This window comes from Vicugna pacos, chromosome 16 (genome assembly GCF_048564905.1).
Source record: "Vicugna pacos chromosome 16, VicPac4, whole genome shotgun sequence".
Classification (NCBI taxonomy): domain Eukaryota; kingdom Metazoa; phylum Chordata; class Mammalia; order Artiodactyla; family Camelidae; genus Vicugna; species Vicugna pacos.
Genome location: NC_133002.1, coordinates 35,141,565 through 35,159,736, shown reverse-complemented (window position 1 = coordinate 35,159,736; position 18,172 = coordinate 35,141,565). Strand labels below are relative to the sequence as shown.

The 18,172-nt window shown below is 40.8% G+C and overlaps 1 protein-coding gene across 2 annotated transcripts; it reads left to right on the top strand.

Moving 5' to 3' along the window:
• The first annotated feature begins 582 nt into the window (after positions 1-582).
• On the top strand, positions 583-14,773 carry MRPL45 (mitochondrial ribosomal protein L45). 2 transcript variants are annotated; one of them, XM_006214221.4, is made up of 8 exons: positions 583-770; positions 1,664-1,841; positions 2,263-2,380; positions 4,914-5,012; positions 12,399-12,447; positions 13,312-13,461; positions 13,913-14,086; positions 14,282-14,773. In XM_006214221.4, exons 1-8 carry the CDS (start codon positions 705-707, stop codon positions 14,366-14,368), a joined length of 921 nt encoding a protein of 306 aa, XP_006214283.1. In that variant the 5' UTR covers positions 583-704; the 3' UTR covers positions 14,369-14,773. The 2 variants fall into 2 exon arrangements, with proteins under 2 accessions (XP_006214283.1, XP_072794951.1); XM_072938850.1 differs by lacking the exon at positions 13,913-14,086 and having other exon boundaries at positions 623-770; positions 14,282-14,628.
• Positions 14,774-18,172: the final 3,399 nt, after the last annotated feature.

Here is an 18,172-nt window from a genome sequence, read left to right as displayed (position 1 = left end):
ATTACCTGGCACTCGGTAAACAATTTCTAAGTATAAGCTAATATTATTAATATTAAACTTGTGCCACTTTCCCCAAATGGCAAACAAATAAATGTTTTTGTCAGTCCACGTGTCTTCTGTTTCAATAAACATATTAGTCATTAATTACCCTAATTTGACACCAAGAAAGAATATTTTTCACCTGGTATAGACTGGGAAAACCAGGTCTCCGGCTTAAGTTGTGAGGTCGCACACAGATAACCAAACTAGTAATTTTTACCCTTTCCAGCATCCAAGTAGGCACTGAAGAAAAACACTTGTCTCAAGAGGAAAACACCTTTCCATTCTTCATGGAATGGAAACAAGGTGCAGCAATGTCCCAACCTCACAGGAATGCAGAAACTCCTGGCCACCAGACAACCCTGGCCACCAGAACCCTACTGCGCAGGCGCGGTTCCGGCTCCAAGTTCTCCGCCGGGCGCGTGACAACCGTGCTTCCACCCTGCCCCCAATGCCGTATAACTGCGCGTGCGCAGTTTGCACTCCCTTCACCCACCTACCCCCCTCCCCGACGGGCACGTGCGCGTTCTCGCCACTCACACTCCGGCGGAGGGCGCGCGCCCTGGAAAATTCCACACCCGAGCTAGCTCCGCCCAATGCGCCTTTTTCCCTGCCCCCGGCTCTTTCACTCTTAGTCCCATCCCGGCGGCCTTTGCGTGAGCAAAATGGCAGCCCCCATGCCGCGGGGCTTGTCTTGCTTATCCAGGGCTTTAGGATGGTGGTCTTGGCAGGTGGGTAGGGACGGGGTGAGTAGAACTCTAGGGACTGGAGGAGGAGGACGGAGTAGAGGGAAATACTTGCTTGGTGAACTTGGACGAAACGAGTCGTGCCTTGGCTGGGGAAGAGTTGAGGTAGATGGGACACAGCTATTGAGCTAAGGGACTGAGTGCGAGAGCTTGGGTAGGGCCATCAGGGCAAGCAGGTTCTCAGGGATTAAGTTTTTTTCGGTTGGTCTGAGTCTGCCTGGCGTGGAGGTGTTAAAGGGGAAAGAAGTAATGGTTTGGATGATGGGCTTGCTCCGTTTGATTTTTATAAATGTCCTAAATTGAACAGTAGCTGGAAAAAAGGGAGTCCTGTGCCTGCCTGAACAAACCTTATGGTAAGAGAGAAAAGAGACCTGGTCTCTGAAGAGCTTATTGATCACTTGGGAAGTAGAACGACAGAATAGTTTACAGTGAGGCTTCCAATAGAATGAGCAGAATGAAATCCGAGTAAATGTATAGGAGATGCCAAGAAGAGGACTTTTCTTTCGTTCATTTCAGTATTCGATTGGTGTTTAAGTTCCTCATCAGACTGAACGTTCTTTGAAAGCAGAAGACTTGCTATCGTCAACTGTGCCTCCCTAGGAGATGGCATAGTCCCGTACTAGAGAAAGTGCTAAGGGAGACCCTTTAGTGAATATTGAGTGATGTTAGTGAGAGTTGCTTGCTGGCTTAGTAAGAGTCTTCCATAATTGTTAAAATAGTGCATTTCACCTTGTGGTAAGTGGGTGGCTGTGATAAGATAAATCGCTTTATAATTGTTATAAGTCATTCTTTGGGTGGTGCACTTTCTATCTTTGCTTAGTTTGTACAGAATAGATTTTTCCCTCCAGATTACCTAACCTTTTCCTGCTGTTTTCCAGCCAGTCCTGGTGACTCAGTCAACAACAGTAGTTCCAGTGAGAACCAAAAAACGTTTCACACCCCCTGCTTATAAACCCAAATACAAATCAGAAAAGGAGTTTATAGAATATGCACGGAAAGCAGGACTGGTGATTCCTCCCGAACGTTTGGAGCGTCCTATACATCTGGCCTGTACAGGTGAGGCATGGTATTTCTGAGACCTTGATCCAATATCCTTCTGACAGAGATCTTCTTGGAAAGAGGAATGATTTGGACTATGATTGATAGCATTTAATTAACCACAAAATCAGTTCAGCCTCAGTAATTTACTTTATATACACTGTATGTATTTCATGAGGTCATCTTTGATCTTGTTTTCACACTTTCTAGAAGGCAAAGGTAAAATTTCTCCATTTTGTACAAGAAGCTGAGACTCTGAAAGAAGACTAAAATTATCTTATTCTACTTTTTATAACACAATAAAGTTCCCTCTACATGAAAGTCTATTTCATTAGTCTATTTTGTATCCAGGAGCCCTGTTGATTTTTTATGGTCTCAAGATGATTTCTTTTTCTCAGTCTTTCAATGCTTTCTTAGTTTTCTCCTTCTCTCATTACAGCTGGTATCTTTGATGCCTATGTTCCTCCTGAGGGTGATGCCCGAATATCGTCTCTTTCTAAGGAAGGACTGGCACAGAGAACTGAGCGGTTAAAGAAGAATGTGGCATCACAATTGTCGTAGGTTTCTGAGACAGCTGGGAGTCAATATTAGAATAAAAATTTCTGGTTGCTGCTTTATTCCAGAGAGGCCATCTTGGGCTAATTAGTTGGATCTAACTCCCTTGACAATATTTGCTTTCTCTGTAATAGAGTCTGTAGTTAATGTGTAATAATGTGGACATTCTGAATCTTAGCATCTTAGCCTTGATTGGTAGTTTTTGTCACATCGTTTAGAGAGTTGACATTGAAGTTCGTAGGACACTTTTTTGATCACATATTTTAAAATTTAAAGTAATAATAAGAGAGAGCATAGTTATGTGAGAAATATCTTAGAGTTCAAACCGAAGAGAGTAAGAAAATGCTTAAGAAGACAGACCTGTTCTAGGGAACTGGCTGGGCCTTAGTTAAGCAGCAGAAGCCAAAACCTTCATAGACTTTTAATGTCTGTCACTCTAGCTCTGACTGTATGTAAATTATAGGTTCTTTAGGGTCATATGTCGATTTGTATGCACAAGTATATTGAGTCAGTGTTAATTCTTCATGTGGCCATAACATATTTATCTAAATACAGATCTTCTCACATCAGTTCTTCTACCTCAAACTCCTTTGTGGCTCCCTAGTCCTGAAGGATAAAATCGAGATTTCTTCAGTGGTATTCGGGGCTTTTTATAATTTGAGTTTTGCCTTACCCTCCACCATCATCTTCTCCTTATTCCATTTTTCTCATCCTAAACTTCAGCATTTCCAAACTAATTGCTGGTTCCTTGACAATTGTTGTGTTATGTCTTTGTGTCTTTGCACGTCCTTTCCTTTGCCTGAAAGTGTCTTTCTCTCAAGGACTGTATCTGTTTTTTGTTTTTTTTTTTAATTTTTTTTTATTTTTAGGGGAGGGAGGAGGGAGGTAATTAGGTTTATTTATTTATTTTTAGAGAAGTACTGGGGATCGAACCTAGGACCTCGTGCATGCTAAGTATGCACTCTACTGCTTGAGCTATGCTCTCCCCTCTTGTATCTGCTTTTAAGCCTCCCCTGACTCTTTTTGGAGCTGCCTTTGTTATAATTGTAACTGTGCACTTATTATTACTACTTCTAATAACTATATACTGTGATGATTTCCTCTTGTGTATTTCTCTCCTGGCCTGTGAGCTCTTTGGTGGAAGGGTTCATGATGATGAACAGAATACATGTGGTTTTATCATGGAGTTCACATCTAGGGGAGGAAAACAGTCGTTAAATCCTGATTGTTCATAAATAATTATAGGTATGATGGAGTATAGGTGCTGTGGGAACATATGACAGGGAAAGATAACTTGGTCTGGGAGTTCAAGGAAGGTTTCCCTGAGGAAATGACATTTAAAGCTGGGACCTGAGGGGTTGCTTAGAGTTAGCTGAGTAGAGGAGTGTAGTGAGGAATAGCATTCGAGGGAGACGAAACAGTGTAAGCAAAGCTCTGAGGTGAAAAGAGTGTGAAGGAGGTGTTGGATTTTGTCAAATGCCTTTTCTTTTTGATCATGTGATATTTGTGTTTGATTCTATTAATATGGTGTATTACATTAATTGATTTTTTAGTGTTAAACCAACTCTGCATTCCTGAGATAAATTGCACTGGGTCATGGTGTCCCTCATCTTCTTAATATATTTACATTAACCATTGATTACATCGGAAATCCCTGTTTACATTATTATAACTATGAGAATACTATTGACAGCTGAGTCATGCAGCACATTATCATCACTTTTCTTTTCCTATGTAATATTTTTTTTCTGGCATTGTGTCTTTTTTCTCATTTGCTAACAGAATCCCTGGTTGTATTAATTTTCTCTCAGTAGGTGGAAAACATTTAAGTATTTTATCAATGTCATCTTCAAGAAGAAAGCCCTGTGGAGCCTTGATACCTATTTCAATCTGGATTACTTACTCTTTAGGCTCACTGTATATCTTGGGATCTACTTTTTATAATCATCCTCATACTCCTTTTGTCTTGCTCTTATGTTGTATTCCCCATTTCCTGGACTTTATGTCTTTCTCTTTCATGAATAACTTTTTATTCAGTTATTTTGGTGGTGCACATTCCCCAGCAGCTTCCTGAGAAAGGTTGGATAGTTGGTAAATGAGATCTTGCAAGGCTAAGAAAAAGTCTTTTACTTTCCCTTCTCATTTATAATTTTCCCAGGTATAGGATTCTGGGCTCGAAATCATTATTTTTTCAATTAAACGCACTACTCTATTTTGTCTAACTTCTAATGTTGGTAGTTAGAAGCCCTGTGTCCTTCTGACTCAAGTCTGTGTATGAAACCTGTGTTTTCTTTCATAATGCTTATAGGATGTTTTCTTTAATGCCAAAATTCTGAAATTTCACTATGAGAAATCCTGGTCCGTCTTTCGAATGACTGAAGTACGAGTTAGAAGGTTGAATTTATAGGACTTGGCACATTCAAAAAACGATTATTGAATAAGTGGACAGACATTAATGGAGGTTAATATAAGCTGTAAGTTATGGAAATTGTATAAAGTCTTCTTTAGAAATGGTTCTCATGCTTAATTTTACAGAATCCGGAAGATAAAAGAAAGTGATCCTAATTTTAAAATAAAGGACTTCCCTGAAAAAGCCAAGGATATCTTCATTGAAGCTCACTTGTGTTTAAACAAGTAAGTGATTTCCTTGTCTTAAACTCATTATGCTCTCAGCAGCTCTCAGTTATTCTACGCACAGATTTTTTTTTTTTTTTCTCTTCAGATAAGAGTTCTAGAGTGAGAGAACTCCTGTGTGGGAAGTAATTGGAGCCTGGAGCTGTTCTTGACTCCTCTCCGTGATTCAGGGGGTTTTTACCATTTGGTCTGTCTCAGCTCCACCAGCTAGTGTTGGGACTCTGCTGAATGGCTGCTGCTTTCACCCCGCCTGATCCCTGATTCACCCTGACCCTTTTTATGTGTTTGTCTTATGTATGTACATTTCTTTTCCTTAATTATTTTGAGTAAGTTTCTTTTAAAAATTTTCCAGCATTTTCTTGATCCAACCAAGGGAAAAGTCAGGGCTGCTAGGGAGATGAAAAATCAACATGAGGGGCCTGGAATAATCTTAAGTATCAGACTTGTTGCTGACATTCATTGAGCTGTGGCTGCTATGGCTCAGCTTCAAGTAGGACCCCAGACTTGAACTCTAAAATCCATTAATTTTATTTCTCTAAAAAAATGATTTTTGGGAGGGTATAGCTCAATGGTACCTAGCATGCACGAGGTCCTGTGTTCAATCCTCAATACCTCCATCAAAAATAAATAAATAAACCTAATTACCTCCGCCCTACAAATAAATAAGATAAGATAAAATAAAATAAACAAATAAAATTAATTTAAAAAAATTTTAATTGTAAAATATTTCAAACATATTAAAAAGTACCATTCAAGGTAATAGATGTTTACATTCTGCCAAATTTGCTTCTGGATGCCCGTTGGGGGAAGAGATAGTGATGAAGCATCATAGATACAGCTAATGCCCCACCTCACTATTCTTTTCCTTCCCAGAGGTAACCACTCCTCCCTGTCATTCCCATGCATGTCTTCATACTTCCACCAAGTGTACACATTTACGAACAGTGTACAGTATTGTTTTATGTACTGTGAAAATTTACATAAATAATGTTTTTTTGACACCTATTTATTGTCCAACGTCATTTTTTGTGTGTTTGATTTTTTCCTGTCATGTTATTTCGTGCATTCTATTTACCATGATTTTTCTTTGCTTCTTTTTCTCCTTTCATTTGTGGGATTGATATAATTTCCTTCTTCCTTTTTTTTTCTTCCACTTGTTTGGAAGTATTATGTTCTACTTCTATTCTTGTAGTAGTTATTGTTAAAATGTTTAACATGTATTGTTGACAATATCATGAGAAGCATCAAACACTTGAATTCCAATCACTGCCTCATATGTCTTCCATGTTATTATTACTTAGTGTTTTTAGTTCTGCCTTGTTTTTATTTCACTTGCATTTTTTGTCTGTGGTTCCCCACCAGCCCCCACTTCATTTTTAAAGGATGCTTTCTTTGGGTGGAGAATTCTAGGTTGGTAGTTAGATTCTGTCAGCATTTTGAAGATGTCATCTTTCTGGTTTCTCTTGGTTATGTTGAGAAGTTAGCTGTTTTTTCCTTGTTGTTCCTTTGAAGTTAGAATTTTTTTCTTCGGCTGCTTCTAAGATTTTTTTCCTCTACCTTTAGTGTTCAACAGTTTACTATGATGGATGTGTGTGTGTGTGTGTGTGTGTGTGTGTGTGTGTCTTTATCCTGCTCTGGGTTCCTATCCTTTAGTCTGCCTTCTTTTTTTAGTAGTGTTGAAAAAAATTCTTAGAACATCTCTTCAAATGTTGCTTCTGCTCCACTTTTCTGTCTCCATGTATAGCTCTGGATACACAGAACATTTTATCTTTTCACTGTGTGCCAAATGTCTCTTGTCTCTTTTCTATATTTTCCAGTCTTTTTTTTCCCCCTCCAGCTTCAGTCTGGATATTTTGCCATCTATCTTCCTGTCCTCTTTTCAGTTGTATCGAATCTGCTATTGAACTTATCTATTGAGTTCTTATTTCTATACTTATTTTCTGTTTTTCACTTTGAGAATTTTCATTTGATTTTGTTTGTGTGTGTGTGTCCCCCATTCTTTGCTAAAATTATCCATTCTGTCATCTGATTTCTTGAACATACTAATTACACTTATTTTGAAGTCTGTGTCTGATAAAAATCTGTATTTCTGTACATCTGTCTTATTTTTTTTGCTTCTTGCTTTGGTTAGTTCTTGTCTTTTTTACATGCCTGCATTTTTTTTACAATAGATTTCTTAAAAAAATAAAAAATGTAACTTTATTTGAAAATCATCAGTTTAATAAGGGCTTTTATTGATTGTGGTAAAATACACATAAAATTTACCACTTTAACCATTTGAAAGTATAGTTCAGTGGCATTTAAGTACATTCAGGATGTTACACAGTCATCACGGACTATCTATTTCCCAAACTTGTTCATCATCCCTAACAGGAACTCTGTACCCATTAAGCAGTGATTTGCCGTTGCTCTTTCCTCCCAGCACATGGTAATATATATTCTACTTTCTGTCTCTATGAGACTTTTAAATACCACATGTAAGTGGAATCTTACAGTATTTGTCCTTTTGTGACTGTCTTATTTCTCTTGGTATAATGTCTTCAGAGTCCACCCATGTGGTAACGTGTCAGAATTTCCTTCCTTTTTAAGGCCAAATAGTATTTCACTGTATGTATATACCACATTTTGTATCTGTTCATCTGTTGGTGGACATTTGGGTTGTTTCCACTTTTTGGCTATTGTGAATAATGCTTTTATGAACACTGGAGTATAGGTTTCAATTCTTTCACCTAGAATATGCACCTAGGAGTGGTACTGCTGGATTGTATTGTAATTGTGTTTAATTTATTGAGAAACCACCAACTGTTTTCCACAGTTTTCACCATTTTACATTCCCAGAAATGTTTTATCAGCAATGCCCAAGGGTTCCTCACATCCTCACCAACATTAGTTATTTTTCATTTTTTGGATAATAGCCATCCTGATGAATTTGACGTGGTATCTCACTGTGGCTTTGCGTTTCCCTAGTGGCTAGTGATGTTGAGCATCTTTTCATGTGCTTGTTGGCTATTTAGTATATCTTCTTCGAAGAAAGATCTATTCAGTTCTTTGTCCATTTTTCAGTTGGGCTGGTATTTTTAATTGTAGGAGTTCTTTATGTGTTCTGGACATTAATCCCATATTAGATATATGCGTTGCAAATATTTTCTCCCGTTTTGTAGGTTGTCTTTTCACTCTCTTGATAGTGTACTTAGATGCACAAAAGTTTTAATTTTGATGAAGTCCAGTTTATATGTTTTTTCTTTTGTTGCTTGTGCTTTTAGTATCAAATCCTACAAATCATTTCTAAATCCAATGTCCCCCTGTGTTTTCTTCTAAGAGTTTTATAGTTTTGGCTCTCACAATTACATCTTTGATCCACTGAGTTAATTTTTGTATATAATATAAAGTAAGGGTCCAACTTAATTCTTTTGTGTATAGATATCCAGCTTTCTCAGCACCATTTGTTGAAGAGGCTTTCCTTTCCTGTTGGAGTGGTCTTAGAGCCTTGTTGAAAATCAATTGATCATTTATGTGAAAGTTTATTTCTGGCCTTTCCATTCTATCCCATTGGTCTGTATGTCTGTCCTTACATCAATACCACACTGTAATGGGATTGTTTTCTTAATTTCCTTCTCTGGTTATTCATTTGCTAGTATATAGAAATAAAACTGATTTTTGTATGTTGATTTTTGTATCCTGCAACTATGCTGAATTTTTTTATTAGCCCTACTTTTTTGTGGAATCTAGGATTTTCTGCACATAAGATCATGTCATCTGCAATCAGATAATTTTTTACTTCTTCCTTTCCAATTTGAATACCTTTTATTTCTTTTTCTTGCCTAATTACTCTGGTTAGAAGTTCCAGTATTCTTAAATAGAAATAGTAAAAGCAGGCATCCTTGTCTTGTTTCTGATCTAGGAGGAAAGGCTTTCACTCTTTCACCATTGAGAATGATATTAGCTATGGATTTTTCTTATAAGGCCTTTATCATTTTGAGGAAGTTTCCTTCTATTCCTAGTTCATTGAGTCTTTTTATCACGAAAAGATCTACTGGTGATGAACTTTCTCAGTTTTTGTTTATCTAGAAATGTCTACAGTTCTTCATTCCTGAAGGATAGTTTTTCCATCATAGAATTCTTGGTTGACAGTTTTTCCTTCAGGGCTTTAAATACATCTTCCCACTGCCTTTTCACCTTCATAGTTTCTGATAAGAAATCAATTAGAATCTTATTGAGGATCCTTTGTATGTGACGAGTCACTTCTGTTTTGCTGCTTTTAAGATTCTCTTTGTCTTTTGGTTTTGACACTTGCACTGTAGTATGTCTCAGTGTGGATTTCTTTGAGTTTATTCTGCTTGGAGTTTGTTGAATTTCTTGGATGAGAATATTCATGTCTTTTATCAGATTGGGGTGTTTCCAGCTGTTATTTCTCTGAATGTTTTTTCTGCCCCCTCTCTCTTCTTCTGTGACTCCTACGATACGTATGTTACTGTACTTGACGTTGTCCCACATGTCCCTCAGGCTCTACTCATTTTTCTTCATTCTTTTTTCTTTTTGCTCCTCAGACTGGATAATTTCAATTGATGCATCCTCACGTTAGCTGATCGTTTTCTACCTGCTCAGATCTGCCATTCAACTCCTGAATTTTTTATTTCATTTACTATACTTTTTAGCTCCAGTATTTGTTTGGTTCCTTTGCATAATTTCTCTCTCTTTATCAATGTTTTTATTTTGTTCATGCATTGCTTCCTGATTTCCTTCAGTTCTTTGTCCATAGTTTCCTTTATCTCATTGAGAATAATTAGGACAATTGATTTAACATCTTTGACTAATAATTCCAACTTCTGGGCTTCCTCAAGGGTGGTTTCTGTCAAATTTTTTCCTGTGAATGGGCCATACATTCATGTTTTTTGTATACTTTGTAATTTCTTGTTGAGAACTGGACATTCTACATATTATAATGTGGTGACTCTGGAAATCAGATTCCTATACTCCTCCGGAATTGCTGACTTTGCTCATTAGTGCCATTGCCATCCATTTGTGAGTTTTCCAAATTAGTATTGGAAAGGGTGTATTCTTTATTGTGTGTAGTCATTGAAGTTTCTGTTCCATTATCTCTGCAGTCAGCCAGTGACCTGGCAAAGATTTCCTAAATTGTCTGGCTGAATAAAAACAAAACAGGTGTTCTTGTCCCTTTATCCCTTTAAATCTTCTGATTGATGTCAGTGGGAGAAGCTGCTGCAGCCAGCAGGGCCAAAACTGTGGCATCGTTTGCTCTGCCCTCTCTGCGATCCACCAGACTGACCAAAATATGCAGCCCCAAAGTTTTGGAGGGCAGGGTCCCCACTGCCTGGCCTTGCACCACCTGTCCACTCCAGGAACACAGGCCACTATCCCCACAGTCATGGCAAGGCTGAGGGAGGGAGGGTGGTAGATGGTTTGCATATGTTCTTAAATCCAAGATCACTGGCTTTGCCCTTCATCAAGCACTCCCTTGGTTGTTAAAAGTGTGCAGTCAATGTCAAGAGTTTTGAAACTGTTGTTCTGATCACTTTTTCTAATTTATCAGTTGTTTCAGTGGAGGGACCCATTCCTAGTGCCTCCTGTTCCATCATTCTGCTTGATATCTGTGTCTGTTGATTTTGTTAGATAGATTCCAGGTATGTTTTGTAATGTTTCATTGTAAGCTCGTCTTCAGTGGCGAGTGTTCTTCTGAGGGAATTCTAAACAACCTAAGTTGTGAATATGCTCCCAGAGAGGTTTTGTGTGTGTTTCTGCCAGATACTCTAGGAATATCATTGGCCAGGTGTCAGTTTCTGTGTTAATTTCTTAGCTTAGGAATTCTTGCACCATCCAGATACCATAAATTCCGTGTCTACATCTGAATATAATGTAAGCTTAGGGCTTTAGTTTTTTAGTTTCTGTGGGATTTTTTTGTATTTAAGATCCCCCCGCCACCCCACCCACTCAGAGCCCTAGACAGAGGGAAGCTTTATCTCTAGATTGGTGGACTCTTTTTCTAGTCTCCCTTTCCTGCAGGTACAGGACTCTTTTGAGGGTCATAGCTTTATGCAGGAATCTCAGTTCCAACTCCCTGTCCTTCCAGTGTCCAAGGTTTGGGGAAAAGTCAAACTCTAGCCTTCAGATCCTATTTCTGGATCCCTTAATCATCTCTTATGCTGTTGTGGTATCAGGTTGTATTCTTTCCATTCTAGTTTTAATTCCTTCTTCTTTTCTGGCATCTAGGGACTTAACCTTTCTTTCCTGTAAATGAGGCTAGAGATTTTTAAATGTATGTGTGTGTGTGTATTATATTCTCTCCATCCTTTCTAGATGTTTATAGTGGGAGTGGTTTCACATAAGCTCAGTTGATTTTGTTGCCAGAAGCAGATGTCTTCCTTTTATTTTTCAGGGTAAGTTCTCTTGCAAAATAGTAAATGAACTTGCAGAAGGGGGGATTTATTTCTACTGAAGATTTCTAGGCCAGGATAGTGATGAGGAAGAATTCATTCAGAGGTGCCAGGCCTGGTGGTCATGGTAGCTGTCAATACAACTCAGTCTAGTCTAGCGCTACAGTTGGGGAAATGACTAAGAATCTTTTGTATTAGAAATAGAGGTGAAAGGGAAGCAGATAGACAGATGTAATCCATTACCTACTCTGAGATTAGAGACCCAGTTTTTCAAAGGGCAAAGTCTTAAACTGCCCAGAAAGTATTAAATTGTGGGGAAAAGTCATGAATGTGTATCTGAAAGAAACTAATCTGTGTTCTTAGGTTGATTTGAAGCCTTTCAGTTAGGAACCTTCCTGAGGTCTTGTATGTACAGGAGCTGAGGTTTGCTGTCTGTTTTCTTACTATTACTGCATACAGTCAGCATGACTAGGTCACTCTGGCAGCAACAGAGATGGGGTGGGGGGTTGTGTGGAAAGGACCAGAAAAGACAGATGATTATCTTCTGGCTGTGTTCAAAGATAAGAGTGTAAGATACAAGGCCAAACAGTTGGTGTTGATGGTGTGTCTGTAGTAAGAGGAAATAAGGTGAACTTTTGGTTGATATTTATGTTGGATTTTGTCCCGGTAGCAGCTTAGAACAAAAATCAGTCCCCGTGTCCTAGTAAGGATCACTTGCCCATCTCAAGGATGTACAGTAATTTCAGAGAATTTCCTTCTGCTGCTGCGATTCAAAAATAACTTTACACTACTATTAGTTCTCAGGATTTTCTGGTAAATCATATTGTTCATTTTGTGTCCTTAGGACTGAGTATATTACCTGGCTTATAGTAGGTGTGCAGAATATGTTGGTAAAAATGAATGAAATTGTTTTCCATTTTCAGGGCCATTTTCAGCTTTCATACAGGGTGTCATAAAAGCAGGAGTCAATGATATGTATGTCTTTCCTTTTTAGCTCAGACCATGATCGACTTCATACTTTGGTAACTGAAAACTGTTTTCCGGTAGGTTCTCATCCTCCTCAGAACTGTGGGATGCCTGACTAGACAGATTCTAGATAGCACCTCTGGTTTTGAAAGTATAGGAAGTTTAAGGCAAAAAACTGAAGTTCCATTAGTTTTGGTTGAATGACAGTGATTTGAAATGGACTCTGGCAATGGCCATTCAAATGAGAAAAGAGAGGGTCCCTCAACAAGCAGTACTGAGACTACAGATCCTAAAATCAGGGGATGGGCCACATGAGGGCCGCCCTACACATGCCTGCAGTATAATAAAGGATTTAACAAGTGTTCATGAGGCTTACATTGTGTGGTAACAGGGGTACTAGATACTGTTGGAGATCCCCAAGAATAAAGACTTTGTGGTTCCGTTAGGGGTTCAAGAACAAGAACTTTAGTTTCTGTCAGTTTTGCCTCATCTCCCCAGGGGCAAGCATAGCTAACCTAGTCTTAGCAGTTTAGCCCTTGTAGCCCTGTAAGATCTCACCCATCACTGCCAAAAGGTGAGAGGAAAAAAAAGCGCAGTCAACAGAAATGCACGCAGTCATGATTATGCAGGTGTACTGGAGGGATAATGGTATTAGCTGGCAGTTTGAAGTGTAGCCTTCGTTGATTTGGAGAAGGGTCCTCAAGGAGGTAGGTGGGCTTCAAGTTGTGATTTAAAAATGAAAAGAGTTGTAAAGTGAGCTTGAGCAGTAGCTTAAGCAAATCTTGGAAAGGTAAGAGGAAAGAAAGGACAAAAAGCATTTGGTGGGAAATGTTGCATGTTGCCTACAGTATCACAAGAAATGAGATCAGATGGGGAAAGAAGTACCAACTGCCCTACATGGATGGGAAAATACAGTTGAACTTATTCTCTTCTGCCCTCAGGACATGGTCTGGGACATCAAATATAAGACTGTCCGCTGGAGCTTCGTAGAGTCTTTAGAGCCACCCCAGGTGGTACAGGTTCGCTGTTCAAATCTGCTGAACCAGGGCAACGCGTATGGCCAGATCACTGTCCGCATGCACACCCGGCAGGTAGAGGCACCAGTCTGCTTTCCTCCCAGCTTTTATTCACTCCCAGGTTGGGCACCTAACGCTGAGTCCTGGGTACAGCAGCCCAGGACTGTGAGTTCTAAGGGAAGGTTCTCCATGGTCTTTCTTGCCCTATCACTGCACCCTTCCCACTGCTGGATGTTAGCTCTGCTACTACGGGTGTGAGAATATTCTTTCTCACCCTTCCTGGACTACATCCCCACTCCACCCCGCCCCACCCTCACCCCAGTCAGAACCCTCTAAATGTAAATTGTTAGTGGTTCATCAGTCTACATTCAGAATTCTGGATACTTTGTTTCTCCCCATTAAGGTTTTTTGTTCTAGTTTCAAAAATGTTTCAAAAATGGTTGTGTGGTTACAAAAAAAAAAAGAAAAGGAGGAGGAAAAAACAACTCTGAGGACTAACAGACCAGATTTGCTTTCACCCGTGCAGACTCTGGCCATCTATGACCGGTTTGGCCGGTTGATGTATGGACAGGAAGATGTGCCCAGGGATGTCCTGGAGTATGTTGTCTTTGAAAAGCACCTGGTGAACCCCTATGGGAGCTGGAGAATGCATGGCAAGATCATTCCCCCATGGGCACCGCCTAAGCAGCCCATCCTTCAGGTGAAGCAGCTTGTATGGTTTAAGACATGGCATCTTAAGCCACTCCTGTTGGGCTCCACCTAGTGGAGAGAGGGGGTGATGCAGCACCAGGGAAGGGGAATCCTCCTTTTAGGGGTGGGCCTGGAGGGGAGGGTGATCTCTCCTGAATAAGCCATGGACTTGGATGGTAGATAACTCAGTTTCCTGCTCTTTCAGACGGTGATGATCCCTGGCCCCCAGCTGAAACCCTGGGAAGAGTATGAAGATCCACAGGGAGAGGCCCGTAAGCCTCAGCTAGCCTGATGGCAAAAATGACTCCAGGGGTGAAGCGTGGGTGGTCAGGTGGCTGGAAGCTGTGAAGTCTGGGAGTCTGGGAGCTGTGAAATCATCCATCTTCCTCATGCTCTAGGAAGAACTGCCTTTGTTCTCTCTTGACCTGCTTGGGTCTTTTTAGCAGTCTTGTCCTCAATAACCACTGCTGGTGGCTGGGCCCTGGTGGGTGGCTGCTATGCACAGCCATAGACCCACTTCTTTTTTAAATCTTATATCTAGTTTCTGAGTCCAGATAAAAGAAGCATGTTTCAGAGAATATCTGATAGCTTTTCCCACAGCAAGAAGTGTTGGGAGCAAACTGGTAGAATTTTCTTTATAATTACAGGGCAGTGATCAGAGTTTGAAATAAAGCTCTGTGGGGTGTTGGACAAATTATGGTGGATTCTGTGCATTTCTCCTGGTTCAGGCTGGAAGTAGACCAGCCTTCAAATGGCAGAAATGGAAGTTGTCTTAATTGTGAGTGATGTGATTTCCAGGAAATCCAGACTTGGGAAAAAGAATGTTTATAAAAGATGATGTCATTTAAGAGTGTCTTTTCTCATACACTGGCTCACTGAATCAACATTTGTATTTCAGAGAAGAATGTAAATCCAAAGAAATCATTTAACCCTCAGCCTTTGGATTTTGTTCTTAATTACCAGCTGCATCCTGGTGTGATCTCAGGAAAGGTCAGGGAGGTAAGGGCCATGGAAGTATTGATATATTTGGGAAATCTATAAGTAAGTCTTGGTTCCCTGATTTCTAGCACCTTTTGGAGATGGTGACCATTCTTTCCAGCCCACATTGGAGGCAAAGGTACCAGAATATGGACCTGTGCAGAGTAAAACAGCCCAGCCCCTCCTTATTCATTCCTTAGCTCCACTTGGGAGGACTGGAGGGAGGACGATGTGGGACTTCACATGCAGGTGTGTCCTGTGTCGTCTGAGGTATACAGGGGAAATCGCTCTGTCCCAGCAGCAAGCCTGGCTTATGGTACTATTACCTTGATCAGTCCATTTAGGTTCCCTTTAAAAATCAGGACCTTAATTCTCATATTTGTTTTTCAAGCCTAGCATTTTCTTTTAAGGAATTTATCACTTGGGTTAAGGATTAAGTACTGTTCTGACCTTGTCTTGAGAATAGAGTCCAAATAAACTAGAATCAGGTTGACAATAACCTGACTCTTTAGTCTCTGTAAAGCTACCATCTCAGCAAAGCAGCAGACAGACCAGGCCTCACTCGGGAAAACTGATGTTTTAATAACAGCTGCCGGGTGCTGACCATAGAAACAAGACATGTATGCTTAGGGAAGCGGCAGCACTGGTGGGTTAATCCAAGCAGCCACTCTCATCATACTACTTAGTCTCAACCCTTTTGGCTTAAAAATGTACATCAGTTTGCAGCATCACTGCCCAAGTGAGGTTTGGTCATATCCTATTTGCCTGAGCCCTGGATTAAGGCAAAATGAGAAGGGAAGTGCTCTGAGTAGGATCCACAGCTGGGGAGTATGAAGCAACGGGAGGCAGAGAAACCAAAAAAAAAAGGCACACTTTATGACCAAACGATACCTTGATTCCTCTGAATATGTAAAAAACACTGTCTCAAATAAGCTGTTTCACCTCGCTCCCCTAGATCTGTCTCAGGGGTCTCTAGATAATCCTAAATAGCAGCTAAGCACTAGCTGCCACCAGGAAGTCAGAGGATAAGTACAGTTTTCATTTCCCCTGGGAATCAAATCCAGCTGCGCGAATGGCCCAGATCTAAAGGATTGGCTCCAAAGGCCGGGCAGAGACCTTCTGCGGTGCCAGCCACGTAATGGGGCTTTGGCTGAGAATTACCAGACTGTCCCCACGGCCCTGAAGGCTGCAGTGTGGCCACCTGGGCTTTAGAGCGGGCATTGTTCTTATCTACTGTGAATGTTTAGAAATGTCAAAAATTACCATAATGAATAAGCTAGAACCAACTGCAGTGGTCAAGAAAAAGCATTCTTTATTCCACCTCCTCCCTGGTTTATTTTACAGCAGTGGGTAGAGGGACAACTTCTCTGTTCCCAGCCAGTCCAGACCCAATGGAATTGTTCTGGGTGCAGAATTTGCATTGGCTCAGAAGCTGTGGGGCCAACTAGCCAGAGCCCAGAGCAACGCACACACTTCAGCTACTGCTCTGAAAGCCTAGGGCAGGGGACCTCCATGAGAGGGAGGGCCTATATATGGGAACATGGGCATCTGGTCTCTGAAAGTGGGTTACTCCATCCCTTCTCCTCCTTTTTGGAAATGGAGCACTTAGCTACTTTTTCTGTGAAAACTTACGGCTGCCCAGAGTATATGCAGAATCATTTTGCCCCCCATTGGGTATTTGGTCCCCTTCTTTTGCCTTTTCTCTCCCTGTGAATGGGATCAGTACCTGTCAAGTTAGAAGGTGGGCCCCCTGCCCAGCTCTACCATGTTTAGTCTGCCTATTTCCACCCCCATCTCACCCCTGCCAATCCTTGGACTTCTGTGACCAATATTTCCCTCCTTCCTCAGTTCCATCTGGTAGTATCACCTAATTCCAGCTCTTTCTTATCTACGACCACTTAAACTAAGAGTAGCCTGAACTGACTTGAGAGAATAGAGCCAAGCTAAGAATGAGAGAGAGCTCCCTAAGAAAGGAGGCTTTGTATTTACACGATGCCCTTTCCCTGACCCTCAGGCCTCTAACCTGTCCTACAGCACTATTTCTGAGGGCTGTTAAAGTGTTGGCTCTAAACAGGACCACCTTTTTTCCTCAGGCTTCTCAAGATGTGGGCCTCTTGTTACTGAGCAAGTGATTTGGAGCTGTTCTTGCATCAGAACCAGAAACTCCCCAACTCCAGTTGCACTTGACAATGGAGAAGGGTCCCTTTGATGACAGCACTGAAAGGCCAGGAGGAGGAAGAGAATGAGCCAGTGGGATGAACTCTGGACTGGCAAAAGATGGGGCAGGAAGAAGGGAAGACCATCTGAAAAAGTTAGCAAGGGGAAGACTTCTTAAATCATGAGAGGGTGTCTGGAAGGGAGAATTCTCCCTTGGCCAGCATGGGAAGGATCCAGAGTGACTGCCTTGCCTTCTCTGCTCTCTGTCTCTGATGTAGCAGATGTTGACATGGACATAAGTGTGCTTGACTGGCTCTCCTTCAGTAGTCACGCAGGGCAGGTGTGAGGATCAAGAAAGCAGAAACTGGAGATCCAAAGGCAAAATTACAAGGTCTTTCAGGCATTTCAGGCACCTCTTGAGTCATTTAAGTTTTCCCCCTGATTTATCTTTGAACTTGAATTAAGTGGCTTCTAAGTTCCCATGGCAACCTTTATAACCTATAATCCTCAGTCCCTATGTTACCAATGCCTTGTGTGGTTTAGTTTCTTCTCAAAAAATGTCCTTTGTAGACTAGAGAAGAATGGGTCTCCCTTTGAGAAAATATGGGCTGGGCGCAGCTGACTTCCTTTTGTCACTAACATTGGCTTTACAAGTGAGTGTCCTGTAACAGATGGCTTGTGTTGAGTATTCTAGCTGGATGGGAGGATTTGTTAGAAGTAGAAGGTCTGGCCCTTGTTCTCTGGGACAGGAAGAACATGTGGAAGTAAAGAGACATGAGACTTCCTGTTGGGGGTCAGAGCTGCACTTTTCTTGTATAGTTTGTCTTTGGAATGAGTTGACTTCTTACTTTCTTGGAGAGGGAAAGTGGCCAAGTGTGTTTGATTCAATTTTTTGGGAACACCTAGGACTTGGAAAGGACCTTGGCTTCTAAAGCTAGCCACTCCTCCCCTGGTGGAGTTG

Coding starts and splice junctions, on each gene's coding strand:
- MRPL45 (XM_006214221.4), top strand. CDS start 705: ATGGCAGCCCCCATGCCGCGGGGCTTGTCTTGCTTATCCAGGGCTTTA. Junction 771..1,663: donor TAGGATGGTGGTCTTGGCAG/GTGGGTAGGGAC, acceptor GCTGTTTTCCAG/CCAGTCCTGGTGACTCAGTC. Junction 5,013..12,398: donor GCTCACTTGTGTTTAAACAA/GTAAGTGATTTC, acceptor TTTCCTTTTTAG/CTCAGACCATGATCGACTTC.